The sequence below is a fragment of the Narcine bancroftii genome, chromosome 5 (genome assembly GCF_036971445.1).
Source record: "Narcine bancroftii isolate sNarBan1 chromosome 5, sNarBan1.hap1, whole genome shotgun sequence".
Classification (NCBI taxonomy): domain Eukaryota; kingdom Metazoa; phylum Chordata; class Chondrichthyes; order Torpediniformes; family Narcinidae; genus Narcine; species Narcine bancroftii.
Genome location: NC_091473.1, coordinates 126,515,268 through 126,534,200, shown reverse-complemented (window position 1 = coordinate 126,534,200; position 18,933 = coordinate 126,515,268). Strand labels below are relative to the sequence as shown.

General features: G+C 39.1%; 1 protein-coding gene across 10 annotated transcripts in view; it reads left to right on the top strand.

The window, feature by feature from the left end:
* The window catches only part of szt2 (SZT2 subunit of KICSTOR complex), a 289,561-nt gene that overhangs the window by 235,373 nt on the left and 35,255 nt on the right, over positions 1–18,933 (top strand). For all 10 annotated transcript variants that reach the window (XM_069939008.1, XM_069939001.1, XM_069939006.1 and 7 more), the window contains 2 exons: positions 10,963–11,165; positions 16,857–16,932. In XM_069939008.1, coding sequence (XP_069795109.1) covers positions 10,963–11,165; positions 16,857–16,932 — 279 coding nt within the window. The remainder of the gene's footprint in view (positions 1–10,962; positions 11,166–16,856; positions 16,933–18,933) is intronic.

Below are 18,933 nucleotides of genomic sequence, written 5' to 3'. Positions count from 1 at the left end.
AGTTTGGCCTCAGCAATGCTTTGTATAGTTTCATCATTACTTCCCAACTCCTATATTCTATGCACTGATTTATATAGTCAAGCATACTAAAGGCCTTCTTCACCACCCTATCCACATGCGCTCCTACCTTCAGGGAACAATGCACCGTTATTCCTAGATCTTTCTGCTCCACTGCATTATTCCGAATATTGATCAGGAAACCCATTCCTTGAAAGGGCTGGACGGGTTGGAGTTTGTAAAATGTGTGCAGGATAGCTTTTTACATCAATACGTGGAGGTACCAACTAGCGAGGGAGCTGTGTTGGATTTACTGTTGGGGAATCAGCATTAAACTCCATCTGCCATTTAAGATGCTTCATCTGGCCTGCAAATATCAAATGCAGACAGAACCTAATTTTTGAAATTACCACATATGTCTTGGTTTGATTATTCTTTCCAAAATGAAGCACCTCACACTTATCAGCATTAAACTCCATCTGCCATCTTTCTGCCCACTCCTCTAAGCAGTTTAAATCCCTCTGCAATCTTTGAAACCCCTCTTCATCATCCACAATTCCCCCTATTTTAGTATCATCTGCATATTTACTAATCCAATTTACTGCCCCATCCTCCAGATCATTAATATGACAAACAGCAATGGTCCCAAAACCGAATCCTGAGGTACACCGCTTGTCACCGGCCTCCATCCTGACACACGATTATCTACTACTACTCTCTGGCACCTTCCTTTCAGCCACTGTTGAATCCACTTGACTATCTCCAAATTAATACCCAAGGACTTAGCCTTCCTAACTAACCTCCCATGCGGAACCTTATCAAAGGCCTTACTGAAGTCCATATGGACAACATCCACTGCTCTACCCTCATCAACATTCCTAGTCACCTCTTCAAAAAATTGGTCAAACACGACCTTCCACGCACAAATCCATGTTGAGTGTCCCTGATTGGACCTTGTCCCTCCATATACTTATATATACTATCTGTAAGAACACTTTCCATCAATTTACCTACCACAGACATCAAACTTAGGTCGATAATTGCTAGGTTTGCTCCTTGAACCCTTTTTAAACAAAGGAACCACATGTGCAACACGCCAATCCTCCGGCACTATATCTGTCTCTAATGACATTTGAAAAATCAATGCCAGAGCCTCCGCTATTTCCTCACTAACTTCTCTCAAGGTCCTGGGGAAAATCCTGTCAGGACCTGGAGACTTATCCACCGTTATGTTTCAAAAACTCCAGAACTACCTCTTTCTTAATCACTATAGTCTCCATATTTACTCCCTTTGCTTCTTTTACCCTGCGCAGTTCAATAACCTTCTCCTCAGTAAATACTGAGGAAAAGAAATTGTTCAAGACCTCCCTCATCTCTTTTGGCTCCACACACATTTGTCCTTTCTGATTCTCTATTGGACCAATTTTATCTCTCCACTTTCCTTTTGCTATTTACATATTTGTAGAAACCCTTTGGATTTATTTTCACCCTGCTTGCTATAGCCACCTCATACCTTCCTTTAGCTTTTCTAATTTCTTTCTAAAGATTCTTTTTACATTCAATATAGTACCCAAACATCTCCTTTTTTCCCTGTTTCTTATATTTATTGTAGTACTCCCTCTTTTTTCGAACCAAGTTTCCAATATCCCTTGAGAACCATGGCTCTCTCAATCTTTTGACCTTTCCTTTCAACCTGACAGGTATATAAAGATTCTGTACTCTTAAAATCTCTCCTTTAAAAGACCTCCATTTCTCTGTTACATCCTTCCCAGAAAACAAATTGTCCCAATACATCCCTTGTAAATCCTTTCGCATCTCCTCCAACCTAGCTTTTCCCCCACTCAAAAACCTCCACTCTGGGCCCAGACCTATCCTTTTCCATAATTACCTTGAAGCTAACGGCACTATGATCATTGGACTCGAAGTGCTCCCCAACACATGCCTCTGTCACCTGACCCATCTCATTCCCCAACAGTAAATCCAACACAGCTCCCTCTCTAGTTGGTACCTCCACGTATTGATGTAAAAAGCTATCCTGCACACATTTTACAAACTCCAACCCATCCAGCCCTTTCAAGGAATGGGTTTCCCAATCAATATTCGGAAAATTAAAATCCCCCACAATCACTACCCTGTGCTTATTACAAATATCTGCTCTCCCTACTAATTTGTTCCTCTAATTTGCATTCCCCATTCGGTGGTCTATAATACACCCCTATAATTGTAACTTCCCCTTTCCCATTCCTCAATTCCACCCAAAGAGCTTCCCTGACGAGCTTTCTATTCTATTGCACCTAAGCACCACTGTAATATTTTCTCTAACAAGTAGTGCAACCCCACCCTCTCTTACCCCCCGGTTCTATCACACTAAATCCAGGAATATTTAGCTGCCAGTCACATCCCTCCTGTAACCATGTTTCATTAATCGCTACCACATCATACTTCCCCAAGTGTCAATCCCTACCTTCACCTCATCCACCTTCCTTACAATGCTCCTAGCATTAAAATATATGCATTTTTGAGATTTCCCACTTTTTACTTCCTGTTTGCCCCTATCTTTACCAACACCTCTCTTATGATCTTTTGCAATCGATCTCTGTCCATCTTTGCATAGAGCATCCCCCTTTTCTATCACCTGCCTTTCCCCCCTCAAACATTGTCTACAAGCTTTCTCTGATTGCACTCTAACCTTCTTCTTGCTGTTCTCCTTCATTTGGTTCCCTCCCCCCGCCATTCTTGTTTAAAGTCTCCTGAGTAACCCTAACAAACGTCCCTGCCAGAATCCTTGTCCCCCTGGGGTTCAAATGCAACCTGTCCTCTTTGTACAGGTCACACCTACCACAAAAATGGTCCCAGTGATCCACAAACTTGAATCCCTGCCCTTTGCTCTACCCTTTCAGCCACGCGTTCATCCTCCATCTCATTCTATTCCTGCTCTCTCCCTTTGTAACTCTCTGCCTAACTCCCTGTACTCACTTTTCAGTACCTCTTCTCTATTCCTCCCTATGTCGTTGGTACCTACATGCACTATGACTTCTGTCTCATCTCCCTTCCCCTTTAGGATGTCCTGGACTCGAGCAGCAACATCCCGGATCCTGGCACCAGGGAGGCAAACCACCATCCAGTTCTCCTTGCTCTGTCCACAGAATCCCTCTCCTGTACCTGTTTCTTCCTTGTAGTTTAGTGAAATTTACTGTACATTGTCAAATAAAAATTAAAACACCATAGGGCTCTATAATATGGAAATAAACCCTTTGGCCCAACTCGTCCATGCCAACCAATTTGCGTATCTGAGCTTGTCCCAATTGTATGCACTTGCCCCGTATCCCCCTAAACATTCTTTATCAATGAAACTTTCTCAATGTCTTTTAAATGGTGAAAGTATATCTGACTTTACCCCTTCCTCTGGAACTCGTTCCATACATCCACTGCCCTCTCTGTGGAAATAGTTTCCCCTCAAGTCTCCCCTCTCTCACTCACCTTAACTGATGCCCTCCAGATTTGGACTCTCACCTTTGAGCAAACACCGGGAATATTCATCTTATCTGTGCCCCTTGTGATTTTTGTATAAGTCTAAGAACATCCCTTAGCCTCTTACACCACAGGGAAGAAACTTGTATCCTATCTCGCCTTTCCGTAAGCTATTTAGGCCATTGAGTCTGGTCTTTCATTCCATCATGAGTTGATCCATTCTCTAACAACCCCATTCCCCTGCCTTCTCCTCATAGCTTTTGATGCCCTGACTATTCAGATTCCTAGCAATCTCTACCTTATGACTTGGCCTCCACCGCTGCCCTTGGTAGCAAATTCCAAAGGTTTACTGCTCTCTGGCTGAAGAAAGTCTTTTGTATCCCTGTTTTAAATGGGTGCCCTTCAATCCTGAAGTAGCGCTCACTTGTTCAAGACACCCTTACTATGGGGGGGAAAAAAACTTTCACATATCTACTTTGTCCAGGCCTTTTCACATTAAAAATGCTTCTGCGAGTTCCACCCTCATTCTTCTGAACTCCAAGGAGTACAGTGCAAGAGCTTCAAACATTTCTGATATACTAATCCCTTCATTCCAGGAATCATTCTTGTGAATCTTCTCTGAATTGTCTCGAATGCCAGTCCATGCTTTCTCAAATAAGGATCCCAAAACTGTACCTGATACTCCAGGTGAAGCTTTACCAGTGCCTTATGAAGTCTCAACATCACAGCCCTGCTCTAATATTCATTGTATTCACCCTCTTCATCATCATCTCAACTTGGAAGTTCACCATTAGGGTATCCTGAACAAAGATCTCCAAATTTTCAATTTCCTCCTCATTCAAATAATAGTCTGCCTTTTTATTCCTTTTACCAAAGTGCATGACCAAACAGTTTCCAACATTGCATTTAATTTGCCACTTCTCCTAATCTGTCTCTCTGCAGCCTCTCCATTTCCTCCTCACCACCTGCCCCTCCACCTATCTTTATATCATCTGCAAACCTAGCCATAAATCTATTTATTGCACAATCCAAATCATTACCATACAACTCTTTTTAAAACTTTATTTATTCGTTCAAAAAACAAATAGTATATGACATATACAACAATTAACCATAAACATGAACGTTATTTTTTATATATTAAGAAAAGAACCCCCCCCCCCTCCCCCCAGCCAACGCTCCTCAGGAGAGCCATAAAGAATGAAAAAAGAAAAAAAAATTAAAGAAAAATTAAATATACATATTAAGATCTAATCAATATAAATTGAAATGTAAATATTCTGAATATAACAACCACTTATTAATAAAAAAATTATAATTATCGCGCAACACATACGTGATTTTTTCAATTATTAAACAATATCTCATCTCATTATGCAATCTATTAATATCAATCATATTTGTATCTTTCCACGTACTAGCAATACATTTTGTCGCTACAGATAATACTAAATATACAAAAGCAAGCTGAAACTTATCTAATCCCAAGCCTTTCAGAGGTTGAAAACTACCCAATAAAAATACTGTCTGATCTAAAAGTATTTTAATCTTATACAGGTATTCTAAAAACAATTGAATTTTCTTCCAAAAAGATTGTATATGTATACATGACCAAACAGCATGAAAAAAGTTCCAACTCTATTACCACATCTAAAACACAAATCTGATTCATGAAAACCATACTTTTAAAATTTTTCAGGTGTTATGTATAATTGATGTAAAAAAAAAGTGCATTTATCAATCTCGTTACACTATCATAACAGATATCTAACCAATCATCCTCGGAAAAAATAAAACCAGTATCCGCTTCCCATTTACTTTTAGATCTATCCGAACCCTTTTTATCCATACCATCCTGTAATATTTGATACATAGATGAAATATAACCCTTCTCTGGTACCTTCATAAGAAAAGTCTCAAATTTAGTCATTTCAGGTAAAATCATATCTCTACCAAACATACGTTTTACCAAAGATCGAATTTGATAATAGAGAAACAAAGAGTTCTTATCAATAGCAAAACTGTCCTTCGTCTGATTAAAATATAAAAATTTACCCTCTTTAAAACAATCTCCCAAATTTTTCACACCTTTAAATCTCCAATGCAATAAACTTCGATTATGTATTGAAAAATAAATAAGTTGATTATTATACAACGGAGTCAAAGCCGATAATTTACCCCTAGAGTCTATCATTTTATTTTTCTTTATCCTTTCTTTTCTTTGGCTTGGCTTCGCGAACTAAGATTTGTGGAGGGGTATGTACACGTCTGCTGCAGGCTCGTTGATGACTGACAAGTCCGATGTGGGTCAGGCAGGCACGGTTGCAGCGGTTGCAAGGGAAAATTGGTTGATTGGGGTTGGGTGTTGGGTTTTTCCTCCTTTGTCTTTTGTCAGTGAGGTGAACTCTGTGGTCTTCTTCAAAGGAGGTTGCTTCCCGCCGAACTGTGAGACGCAAAGATGCACGGTTAGAGGCAATATCAGCCCACTGGCGGTGGTCAACGTGACAGGCACCAAGAGATTTTTTTAAGCAGTCCTTGTACCTCTTCTTTGGTGCACCTCTGTCTCAGTGGCCAGTGGAGAGCTCGCCATACAACACGATCTTGGGAAGGCGATGGTCCTCCATTCTGGAGACGTGACCCACCAGCGCAGTTGGGTTTTCAGCAGCCTGGATTCGATGTTTGCGGACTCTGCCAGCTCGAGTACTTCGATGTTGGTGATGAAGTCACTCCAATGAATGTTGAGGATGGTGCGGAGACAGCGCTGATGGAAGCGTTCTAGGAGCCGTAGGTGATGCCGGTAGAGGACCCATGATTTGGAGCCGAACAGGAGTGTGGGTATGACAACGGCTCTGTACACACTGATCTTTGTGTATTTGTTCAGGTGGTTGTTTTTCCAGACTCTTTTGTGTAGTCTTCCAAAGGCGCTATTTGCCTTGGCGAGTTTGTTGTCTATCTCGTTGTCGATCCTTGCATCAGATGAAATGGTGGAGCCGAGGTAGGTAAACTGGTTGACCGTTTTGAGTTCTGTGTGCCCGATGGAGATGTGGGGGGGCTGGTAGTCATGGTAGGGAGCTGGCTGATGGAGGACCTCAGTTTTCTTCAGGCTGACTTCCAGGCCAAACATTTTGGCAGTTTCCGCAAAACAGGACGTCATGTGCTGGAGAGCTGGCTCTGAATGGGCCATAACTTCATTATATGTTTTAGTATAGGCACATTATATTGTTGTAACAAATTTATATTCCATCTAAACAAAAATTGATGCATTTCATATTCAGAAATATTTGCCATCTCGATTTTGGCCCAATTAGGAGGCCATTCCAAATCATTAATGAACTAATAAATTTAAGTTGGGCTGCTTCATAATAATTTTGAAAATGTGGTAAACGTAATCCCCCTAACTCATATTTCCAAGTTAATTTATTCAAAGCTACTCTCGAAAATTTACCTCTCCATAAAACTCCCTAACCATTTTATTCAAGTCTCTAAAAAAAATTATCAAGTAAATACGGAATAGATTGAAACAAATATTGTATACGCAGAAAAATATTCATCTTAATTGTATTTATCCTACCCAATAAATTAATAGGTAAATCTTTCCATTTAATAAAATCAATTTTAATTTTTTTATTAATGGAACATAATTTAATTTATATAAAGATTGATAATTAACATCCGAAATTATTCCCAAATATTTAATTCGATCAGTCCATTTCAAATTAATAATATTCTTATAAACTGAATAATCACCTTCACTTACCGGTAATATTTCACTTTTTACCCAATTAACTTTATATCCAGAAAGACATCCATATTGTATTAAACACTCCTTCAAGTGTAAAAGTGACTGAGCTGGGTTTGTTAAATACATCAATACATCATCGGCAAATAAATTAATTTTATACTGCTCGTCTAAAACTTTCATACCTTGTATCTGTGTATTTTGTCTTATCAGCTGTGCTAAAGGTTCAATCACTAACGCAAACAAAGCTGGTGATAAAGGACAACCTTGACGAGTTGATCGAGTCAATTTAAAAGGTTCTGAAATCAAACCATTCATCAATACTCTAGCTACCGGTTTACTATATAGAGCCCTAATCCAACCAATAAAGAAAGGACCAAACTTAAATTTCTCCAAAACTTTAAACAAAATATTCCATTCAACTCTATCAAATGCTTTTTCTGCATCTAAAGATATCACCATTGGGTGATCTGAATATTGTCGAATCTATTAATCAAACTAATCACGCGCAAAATATTATCTGAAGCATATCTATTCTTTATAAAACCTGTTTGATCAATATGAATCAACTTAGGTAAAAATTTAGCCAATCTATTCGCTAATATTTTAGCTATTATTTTATAATCTACATTTAACAACGAAATTGGTCTATATGAAGATACTTTCAAAGGATCTTTTTTTTGGTATTACTGTAATTAAAGCACTAGAACAAGACTCAGGTAATTCATAATGTTCTCCAACTTGACGTAATACATCCCCAAACACTGTAGATAAATCATCATAAAAATTTTATAAAATTCAACCGAAAATCCATCATCACCAGGTGATTTACTGTCCGGCATTTCCATCGTAGCCATTTTAATTTCAGAATCAGTAAATGGTTCTTCTAACTCCTGTATATCTGCATCCTCTAATATCGGTAAATTCAACTGTGATTAAAAAAAGATCAATCGATCCAGTTTCTTGTTTTCCTTCAGATGTATTACCATACAACTTTAAAGGAAGTGGCCCCAATACCACTCCTGCGGAACACCATTAGTAACCATTAGCCAACCAGAATAGGATCTCTTTAGTCCCACACTCTGCCTGCTGCTGATCAGCCAATACTCTACCCACGTGAGCATCTTTCCTGTAATTCCGTGTGCTCTCATCATGTGCTCTCCTTATAACTCGAGCTCCCCAGTTCCAGTAACATCCTCATGAATCTTTTTTGCACCTTTTCCAGTTTAATTGCATCCTTTCTCTAGCAAGTCGACCAAATCTGCACATGAATACCCAATATAGCCTTACAAATGTCTTACATTGCTGTAACATAACTTCCAACTTCCAATGTCATTGCCCTGACTGATGAAGTCAAGCATGCCAAAATCTTTTGTCACCTGTCTACCTATGTCACCATTTTCATTTCACCGTGTACCTGTACCCAAGGGTGTCTCTGCACTACAATTTTTGATGGGCCCCAACCATTTACTGTGCAAATCCTGGATTGATTGATTTACCTCATACTTACTCGAATTAGACTCCATTTGCTATATCTGCTATTCTTTGACATGCTGACTTGTGATTGAAATTTTGCTGTGATCTTAAATAAATACTATGGATGCTGTGTGACCTGCTGAATTTCTCCAGCAATGTTCTGCATTTCACTTGACTCCAGCATCTGCAGATTTTCTTGTTTAACTTTACTCTACCACCATATTTTTGTGTCATCCAGAAACTTACTAACAATGCCACCTAAAATCATAAATTACAAACAAAGTGAAAATCTTTTGGCAACTTTCAGGAACACCAAGGAGTGAACAATTTGTAAATTGTTTTTGAAATTTAATGTAATAAGAATGGATTTTCAGAATATTTTTGGTAAAATACAAGGTAAGAGGAAAGAAAAGTTGTAATGTATTGAAAAGAATGTGGCTTTTTTTGCCAAAAGACAAAAAAAAGTTGCCCAAACTGGGATGTGCATGTGGAACATGGTTTTAGATTAGCTGGATTAAGATATGGTGGTTCTACTTTCATTTATGAAAAACATTTGAATATAAATATAAAAGAATTGTATTAGTCTTTGTTATTTTTAAAATTCGAACTCTATGCAAGACGTTTTGGATCGGTTGGTAGAATGGAAATTCCAGTTCAGGCAAGACACTACTTTCAGGTTTAAACCTCAGCAAAGTTCCGTACTCTTTAAATCAGAACTGAATGCAAAACCATTCAAAGTCTGTTTGACCATCTTGATCAGTTAATCTTGGTTAACAATGCAATGCAGGACCAGTAATGTAATAGGCATTTCGGAGGTGTAGCATCTCCAGTGTGATATTTAACTGAATACTCAGATGCCATTATAAAAATCCAATGGCATTATTTGTAAACAAGTAGGAGAGTTCTCCAGCTTTCCTATCTAATATTTAATCTTGAATCAATATGACCAAACAGAAAATGTGTTTTTTTTTAAATCTTACTCTTGACTGTTGGACCTAAAGGGGTGCAAATTAACTGCAATATCCTCTTCCATTCAGGCACTAGCATTGTTTCAAAAGTACTGTACATTATTGGCTATGTAAAAACACAGAAATGCTGCTGGAACTCAGCAGGTCTCGCAGCTCCATAGAAGGTAAAGAAATATTACAATACTCTCATTTCGGGCCTGAGCCCTTGCTCAAGATGCAGTAAAACCCCTCGCACCTATGGGGATTGCTAGATACCCAATGAGTTAATGTTCTAGTTGCTTTAGATTGCATGTTGCATGATTGGCAAACTAATAGCAAGGTGCACCAATTTTAAACTTCCATTTTTTAAATTTTGCTTACCACGTATATTTTGCCATGTAAGTGGCCCCTCAGATAAGTCAGATCCCCATTTTCAGCCCTAAATCGCATTGACTGAGCTGTTGGGCATTGTTGGAAAGTGGGTGTATTCATGGAGCCTCCAGCAAAACGATGAAAGTATGAAGCGAATTTTAAGTTAAAAGTAATAGAAGAGGCCAAGAAATCCAGCAATTGTGCTGCATCAAAGACATTTGAGATACATGAGAAGTTGGTTAGAGAATGGAGAAAGAATGAAGATACTGAAGGAAAACTATTCAGACTGGGACCCATACGATGATGGTGTAAGCAGCAAGACTCTGGATCTGCTTGCTGAGGTCTTTGCCTCAGGTGATGTTAGTGATTTTGTAGGATTTTAAATGTGATTTTTAATCAATAAAAATTTCTTTCTAATATACTAGTCTTGAACATTTGTTGTAGGTTGGGTTCTTTTTTGGTGTTTCAGGGTATCTTGCACGTTGGATCTATGTCAAGCTTTTATTTTTTCAGTTGAATTTATGATCTCGTTTTTATATCTGATATTTTAGTTGACCCCTGATTTTTGAGTGCCTTTTGAGGGTTTGACTTGTATGCCAAGATATATGGTATTTATTTTCTGGAATCTTTTTTGCTGGTCGCTTGAGTTTGCCGGTTGCTTGAATTCTGAATAATGGACTTTACTGTACCTTCAGGAAGGGCTCAGATGGTAATATATCTTTACTTCCTATGGACACTACGAGACCTCTTGAATTCCTCCAGCATCTTTTTGTTTTTTACTTCAATTACAGTCTCTGCAGACTTTTGAGTGTCACTCATTTATGTCAAAATAAACCAAAGTTGAAAAGAACAGAACATAAATGTTTCTTTTTTTAATCTGAAAGTCCATTCTAATGCAAAGATAGGCTGCAAATTTCTTATAATTTCTGACTTTTTTTCCCTCTGATCACCTCTCTCTAGAAGCGTCATCGTTCAATTGACTCCACAGCATCAGGGAGAGACCGAAGCCATAGCTGCGATTCTGTGGAAACAATGCCTTTTAAACTGAAGGAGGAACAGTGGCTGGCTGAGATTTCTAATGCATTCATGCAGCAGTATATTCAGTATCTACAAAGCATGGGCTTTATTCTTGTGCAGGTTCGCCCACCTTCTCCAACAAGGAAGTAAGAAAGAAATCAATTTATTACAAGCAGGCAGAATTGTATCCCAAGGTGTCTCCATATGAACTGACATTGTACAGTTACCAAGTCTCAAAATGTAGTTAAAGTTGATGTATCTTTGCTTTTCATTGATGTTGGTGTATCTTATAAATAGGTCAAACCATAAAACATTGCAGCACAGAAACAGACCCCTTCTGCCCTTCTAGTCTGTGCTAAACTATTTTTTTTGTTGTATAGTCCCACTGACCTGTACCTAGTCCATAACCCTCCATATCTTTACCATCCATGTACCTGTCAAAATTCTTCTTAAATGTTAAAATTGACCTGCATTCACCATTTCAGCTGGCAGATCGTTCCACATTCCCACCACTCTCTGTGTGAAGAAGTTCCCCCTAAACTTTTCCCCTTTCACTTTTAACTCGCATCCACTGGTTTGTATCTCACCTACCCTCAGTGGAAAAAACCCACCTCCATTTATTCTGTCTATCTCCCTCATAATTTTAAATACCTCTATCAAATCTTCCTAAATTCTTCTGTGCTCCAGGGAATAAAGTCCTAACCTGTTTAACCTTTCCTTGTAACTCAGTTCCTGAAGTCTGAGCAATATCCTAGTAAATCTACTCTACACTCTTTCTATCTTATTGATATCTTTCCTGTAGATTGGTGACCTAAACTGCACACAGTATACCAAATCTGGCCTCACCAATGTCTTGTACAACTTTAACATAACATCTCAACTCCTTCACTCAGTACTTTGATTGTAAAACCACATTCAAGGAATTTGTATCTGTATTCCCAGATCCCTCTGTTCTCTCAGTGCCCTTCCATTTACTGTGCATGTCTTTTCTTGGTTTGTTCTTCCAAAAGGCAAGACCTCACACTTGTCTACATTAAATTCCATCTGCTGTTTTTCACCCCATTTTTCCAGCTGGTCCAGATCTCTCTGTAAGATTTGAAAATCTACTTCGCTGTCCACAATGTTTTAGTGTCATCTGCAAAATTCCTCATCAAATTTACCACATTATCATCCAGATCATTGATACAGATGACAAACGACAATGGTCCCAGGACCGATCCCTGAGTCACACCACTAGTCACAGGCCTCCAGTCTGAGAAGCAATCATCCACTTGAGGCATCTTTTTTTAAAACTACTAATATAATTATACACTATAAAATAATGTTCCCCTCTACAATTCTTTCAAAAAAGAAAAACTCCCTCAAAAAAAATAAAAATGAAGTAAAAATATTAAAACAACAAACAAAAAAAAAATGCAAAAAAAAGCCACCCAAAGGTAGTAATACCCCAAAAACTGGGTGTGGTAAACCCACTAGTGGTATATGACTGTCAAAGTTTTCAATGTTATCCATCCCCCCCAGCCAAATACATATTGATTATTTAATTAAATACAATCAAATATAGTCCATATATTCAACCCAATGATTCCAAGCCCAATGACTGCTCCAAATCTTCAACATCAAGAAGACTCTGTGTCAACTCTTCTTTCCATACTTTCCATTCCCATGTCCATTCACTCTCCTCTTAGGAGATAACGGAGGAGGAGATCCATTTCTTCGCAATTCCGGCAAAGAGTTAGCAAAAATCAAGGCATCATGATCATTCTCAAAAAATTGAGATTGAAAATTGCCATAGAAAACCTTCAAAATTGCAGGATAACGAAAGGCAAACTTATAACCTTTTCGGCACAAAACATCTTTAGATGTATTAAATTCTCGTCGTCTTCTAATAACCTCTTGCCTCAAATCAGCATAAAAGAACACCCTATTATGTTGAACCATTAATGCAGATCGATTCTGTCTTGCATTCTGTACCACTATGCGTAGAATCATTTCACGATCTTGATATTTTAAACAACAAATCAAGACCACTCTTGGTGCTTGTCCTGGAAGTGGTCTTCTTCTCAAAGCTCTATGAGCCCTATCCAATTCCAAACCTTCAGAGAAAAACTCTTTACCCAGCACCTCTGGGATCCAGTGCTTAAAATTTTTTATAGGGTCAGCACCTTCCATATCCTCTGGAAGACCCACTATTTTCACATTATTCCTCCGACTTTGATTTTCCAACGAATCAATCTTCTTCATCAAATCTCTTTTCTGAATCCCACAATCTACAAAAGAGCCTTCCACTTTTTCTATTTTTTCTCTATTACGTTCTACCTGAGTTTGACACTCAGAGAAATCTGTTTCAGTTTTCTTAAAATTATCTTGCAGTGTCTACTGATTGTATACATTTATTAATATCACTTTTAACTACAGTCATTTCCTGTTTCACAGTTGACATTTCATCACACAAAGTATTCATTTTTATTTTCATCTCCATGAATCCTTGAGTCATTTGAGTTGATATTTGTTTTGACATATTATACATTTGCTGTATTTGACCAGCAATCCCTTCCAAAACAATAAACACTGAATCCTGTCCAGATTCCACTTCCACTTTTTGAGATTCACCCTCTTTAACATTAAGCTCCTCCTCCTGGACGTATTCCAAAAAGGTAAGTTCCTCTTCTTCCTCAGTCAGCACAGTTCCCTTAACTGAACGGCTGTGGGTCTGGACACCTGATGCCAGCACCCCGACCTCTTCGGGACGTAGGAGCTTAGGCTTCCCCACAGCACTAATTTTGTCCAGCAGCCACATGCAGGCCAGGCGAAGCTGTCGGACGCGCAGAGGCGTCTTCCAATGCTATCCTGTGCGCCATCAGGCCGCCCAGCAAGGTCACGGGTTCGCGGGTCCCCTTATCGGTCGTGCTGCTGGTCCCCTTTTCGGCCATGCCGCCTGCCTGCACGTGGACGCGGGTCGGCAACGGCCGAACTCACCAATGTGCCGGCGCCATCTTGCTGATGGAGGATCGGCGCCGGATTCAAAATCGAACGGGCTGGAGTCCTCTGAGACTTGGAGACTCCCAACGACGACTCCATAGATTCAGCAATGCAGGTAGGCCTCAATTTTTCTGAAGCTGAGGTTTAAGGTTTTTCACATTAGATGCCATCTTAAAGCACTGTTATTTAAATAACTGTAAATCTTATTTTTAATCACTTTTAGACGATTAAAAAACCGGTATTTAATGATCCAGCTAGGGAGAGGTGGAACACACGTCTTCCTTCTATGCCATCTTGCCACGCCCCCCCGAAGCAATCATCCACCACTACTCCTGGCTTCTCCCATCCAGCCAGTTCACTACTTTACCAGGAATATCTAGTGTCTGAACCCTCCTGACTAACCTCACATGTGGGACCTTCTCAAAGGCCTTACTAAAGTCCACGTAGACAATGTCCACAGCCTTTCCTTCGTCAACTTTCGTGGTAACCTCCTCAAAAGAAAAACTTTATAAGATTGGTTAAATATGACTTACCACGCACAAAGCCATGTTGACTATCACCAATCAGTTTCTGGCTATCCAAATAATTGTACATCTGATCTCTTAGAACACCTTCCAATAATTTACCTGTTACTGATGTCAGGCTCAGCAGCCTATAATTTCCAGGGTTAACTTAGGAGCCTTTTTTTAAACATTGGAACAACCCTCCAGTCTTCTGGGAACACACCCGTGGCTAAGGACATTTTAAATATTTCTGCCGGAGCTCCTGCTCTTTCTACACTAGCCTCCCTCAAAGTCTGAAGGAATATATTGTCAAGCCCTATGGATTTTTCCACCCTTATTTGCATTAAGACAGCAAGGATTTCCTCCTCTTTAATCTGTACAGGTTCCATGATCTCACTGCTCATTTTTTTACTTCCCACAAATCTGTGCCTGTTTCCTGAGTGAATACTGATGGGGGGGAAAAAAAAGCATTCAAGATCTCCCCATCTCTTTTGGCTCCATACAAAGCTGACCACCCTGGAAGTGTGTGCATTTTCTTGCAACACACTAAGTTGATTAGTGCAAAAATATCTAATCAGTATTCTAGTCATCCTCGTATTATTGAGAAAAGAGTAAACAGTACACTGTACTAAAATACTTCATATAATTTATTTATTTAAATGTTTGATAAAGTAAATGAGATTTTAAATATCTTCAGTACAAATTGAAAGAAAACTATTTCTCATTGGCATGTTCTTTGTTATATTTTTCACAACACAATGGAAGTTGAATGAAATATAATGATTAGAGGAATTGGATAAACCTGACTGGAAGAATGAATCAAAGGAGGAGCAAATCGAAGAGCTTCTACTTTAAAAACTATGTTCAGCCCATGTAGTTTTAAAATAGAATGATACAATTGTTTTGACACAGATTCCCAATTCCCAAAAGAGTCTATTTTAACTCCTAGTTGAACAACCTCACAACTCTTTTCCCATGGCACTCAAATTATTCTTGCTGAAGTGCCAAGCCTATTCCTTTTTGATGACTTTTGATTCCACCATGCCACCACCAGTGAATTTCAGATCATAACTGTTTAAAACATATTTTTCCTCACTTTCTTCTTCCCTCAAACCTTTTTGGTCCAAGAAAGAACCAGGGCACCAATAGACTTCTAAGGCTGGTGTGAATTGATCGCTCTTAGTTTATAAACTGTATTTATTTTACAAGCCATGGTTTTTAGTTTCAGCACCATGACTGAGGAATGTTTACATCAATTCATTTCCAAGTTGTTAATACCATTTCGTGTATTGCAACTGTACACCATCTGTTGTAAAATCTTGTATCTGTGTCTAATACAGGTTTCATGTCATTTACTGTATAAACATTCGTTAATAGTGGGGGCAGGATTTCTGTCATCTCCTGGCTTTGAATAGAAATAGCAACCAACTAACAACTAAGACGTTTTTTCAGGTCTGGTTTTGCTGGATTCTTTATGCTTCCAATTTCAAATTTTAAAAAAATTACAAGGCTTCATTTTAACTGCCAGGCAATAATGGAACTTGCAATGCTTCCACTGATGGATTACTCAAACAGATGTGTCTCTTAAATAACTTGATTGATTTTAATTTATTTGAGTTCAGTTGTTTGGATGAGCACTGGCACCTATTTGCTGAGAAATCTACAATTTTTACCCATCCTTAATTACCCCCTCAGAAGAGGGCACTGATGGTCACTTCAAACTGTTGAAGTCCTGAAAAGATACTCACACGGTGTTGTTGGGAAGGGAGTTCTGGCAGTTTGACCCAGTGGCAGCAGAGAAACTCTGGAATTCTTTCGAATGCTGTGTGATTTGTAGGGGAGCCTGCAAGTGGCAGAGTTCTTAAGCACCTGCAGTCTTCACTGTATTTTGGTGGTAGTCATCACAGATCTAGGAGATGATCTAGGAGTAGGCTAGGTGAGTAACTGCAGTGTATTTTGTAAGTGGCGCACTGAGGACATGGTTACCCAAGTAATACCCAGTTGTTCTCTTGTCTTATTGCAGCATACACGTTCCTTTCTTGAAGGTTGTACCATACTTGCTCACGGTATTGACAAGCCCACATTCCCAAATAGGATTCACACCTTCTGTATACATCCTTCTGTTTTGCCTCCTGCTCTCACAAATTGTTATGTCTTGTCATCAAATATGCTTCACACTTGCTAACAAATCAATCCAGTTTTATTCCAGCAGTTAATTTCATTCTAATTCGAATGTTTCAAGCCATTTCTTTTTTCTGACCATCATTTTCAGTGTCGCTACACCCAGTTCTTTGTTCATTTCATTGTAATGCTAATACCCATGTTATATTTGTGGGTTTGTCTGTTTTCTAGTTTGGGGCGAACACGGCCAGGGGATTCAAGATCTGTAACCTCTATCCACAAGCAGAAAAGTGATGACAGCCCAAAGGTGAGCAGGGAAGATTGTTGAGTGAATATTTCACAAGTCTATATACTGGTTAGCCTATCATCACTAGTAGGGAAAATGCTGAGCAAAGAAAGATATAATGACAGGATGAGACACATTCAACTTAGACATACAAACAGGAAGTACTGTGACAAGCCTACAAGACATATTTGAGGAAATAGTGGTAGTGACATGGGAGAACCAATGGATGCAATGTGTTTCCACTTTCAGGAGGAGTTTGAACATGTTAAAGGTCAGTGTGCACAATGAAAAGTTGCAGTTATACAAAATATTGGTTATCCCAAATAAGATTTAGCTTAGATGGGTATCTTGGTTGGCAGGGGTGAGTTGGGCTGAAGGGCCTGTTTCTGTGCTGTGTTTCTAAGAATCTAAGTCATTATCATGAAGTCCTAAAGTGATTTACTGTTGTAATAATGATGAGTTTCTCAGAGATATTGAATATTATCTATTCTGTTACTAAACAAATGTCCACATCTTCATTCTAAGCATGTTCCACAAAGTAATGGACAAATAACATGCAGGCTGATAAACTGTTCATTCATTAGTATTGTTGACTGTCATTTTTAGGCTTCTTAAATTGCAATTTTATGACCCATGATGTTTCTGTATCATTGTCAAGACTTGATGACAGCCAGGAACACACAGCATGCCGTCCTCCTCCTGGCTTTTTAGACCAACTGGAGAGAATGCTTGTGTTGAAGAAAAAAAAAATGTATGCAAATTAATAGGATTGCTGACTGTAATTGAGACATTTAAAATACTTTAATAGTTCAAGAAGCACTTAAATTAAAACAAGATAGCATAAAAAGTTACTGTCATTGTCAAGTTGAAGCGGGAAAGTATTTCAGTGCAAGGTTCAGTGTTGACCACATTCATGGCATAATTAAAATGAATGATGGTTGATTTTTGACCCTATTACTGATTGGAGCACAACAGAGAAATAATAGGCACTTTCCATTTATCTTCAGTGAAAGGGCACTTTTATGGCCCCTTAAAAAGTTGTTGTCCACATTCCTTGCCAGCATACAAAGCTATGGAAATATGGGTAACGTGCTTCAGCCATTGACATTCCGGATGACTTTGACGTGGATTTGTTCTGGGTGTTCCAGTTTCCATCACATCTCAAAGAACTGCAAACTGGCATTGGCCACTGTAAATTTCCCCCACTATGTAGGTGAGTGGTAGTATCTCAGGAGAGTTGATGAGGATATAGAGAGAGAAACAAAAGGATTAATGAAAGATTTTGGTTTATGGTCAACATCGACTCGGAGGCTGTTTCCATGCTGTATTTCCTTTTGATTCTGACTCAGATTTCCTGTTTTTCAATTGATGTTAATGATTGGATCTAGAATCAGTCATAATGCTGCCAAGTTCTGTAGAATGTTTTGGGTGTGTGTAGTTATACCAGGGCACTGAGTGCAAGAGCTGGCACAAGATGTTGGTGAGACCACACTGGAAGTGTGTGGTTCGGGTCATTCAGTTACAGGTCAGGTGTCATTAAGCTAGAGTGCAGAAAAACATCACTATAATGTTTTCACATCTGGCAGGCTTTAGTGATGAGGTGAAGCTGGATAGGCTCGTATTTTACCTGAAGGATAGAATGGCTTAGAGTGGTTTATATAACCGTGAAGGGTATAGATAAGGTAATTCGTCGTTTCTTCCAGGGCAAGGAAGTCTTATACTAGAGAGCATAGATTGAAGGTGGATGGGGAAAAGGACCTGAGGAGCATCTTTTTCACAAACTGGTGAGCCACAGTTAGCGTACAAGGGTGGCAGGCATAGCAGAGCGGTGAGCTCAACCCATTTACGGCGCCAGTGACTGGGACTTGAATCCTACACTGTCTGTAAGGAGTTTGTATGTTCTCCCCGTGTCTGCGTGCGTTTCCTCTGGGTACTCCGGTTTCCTCCCACTGTTCAAAATATGTACTGGGGTTGTAGGTCAGTTGGGTGTAATTGGGTGGCAGGGCTCATGGGCCGAAAGGG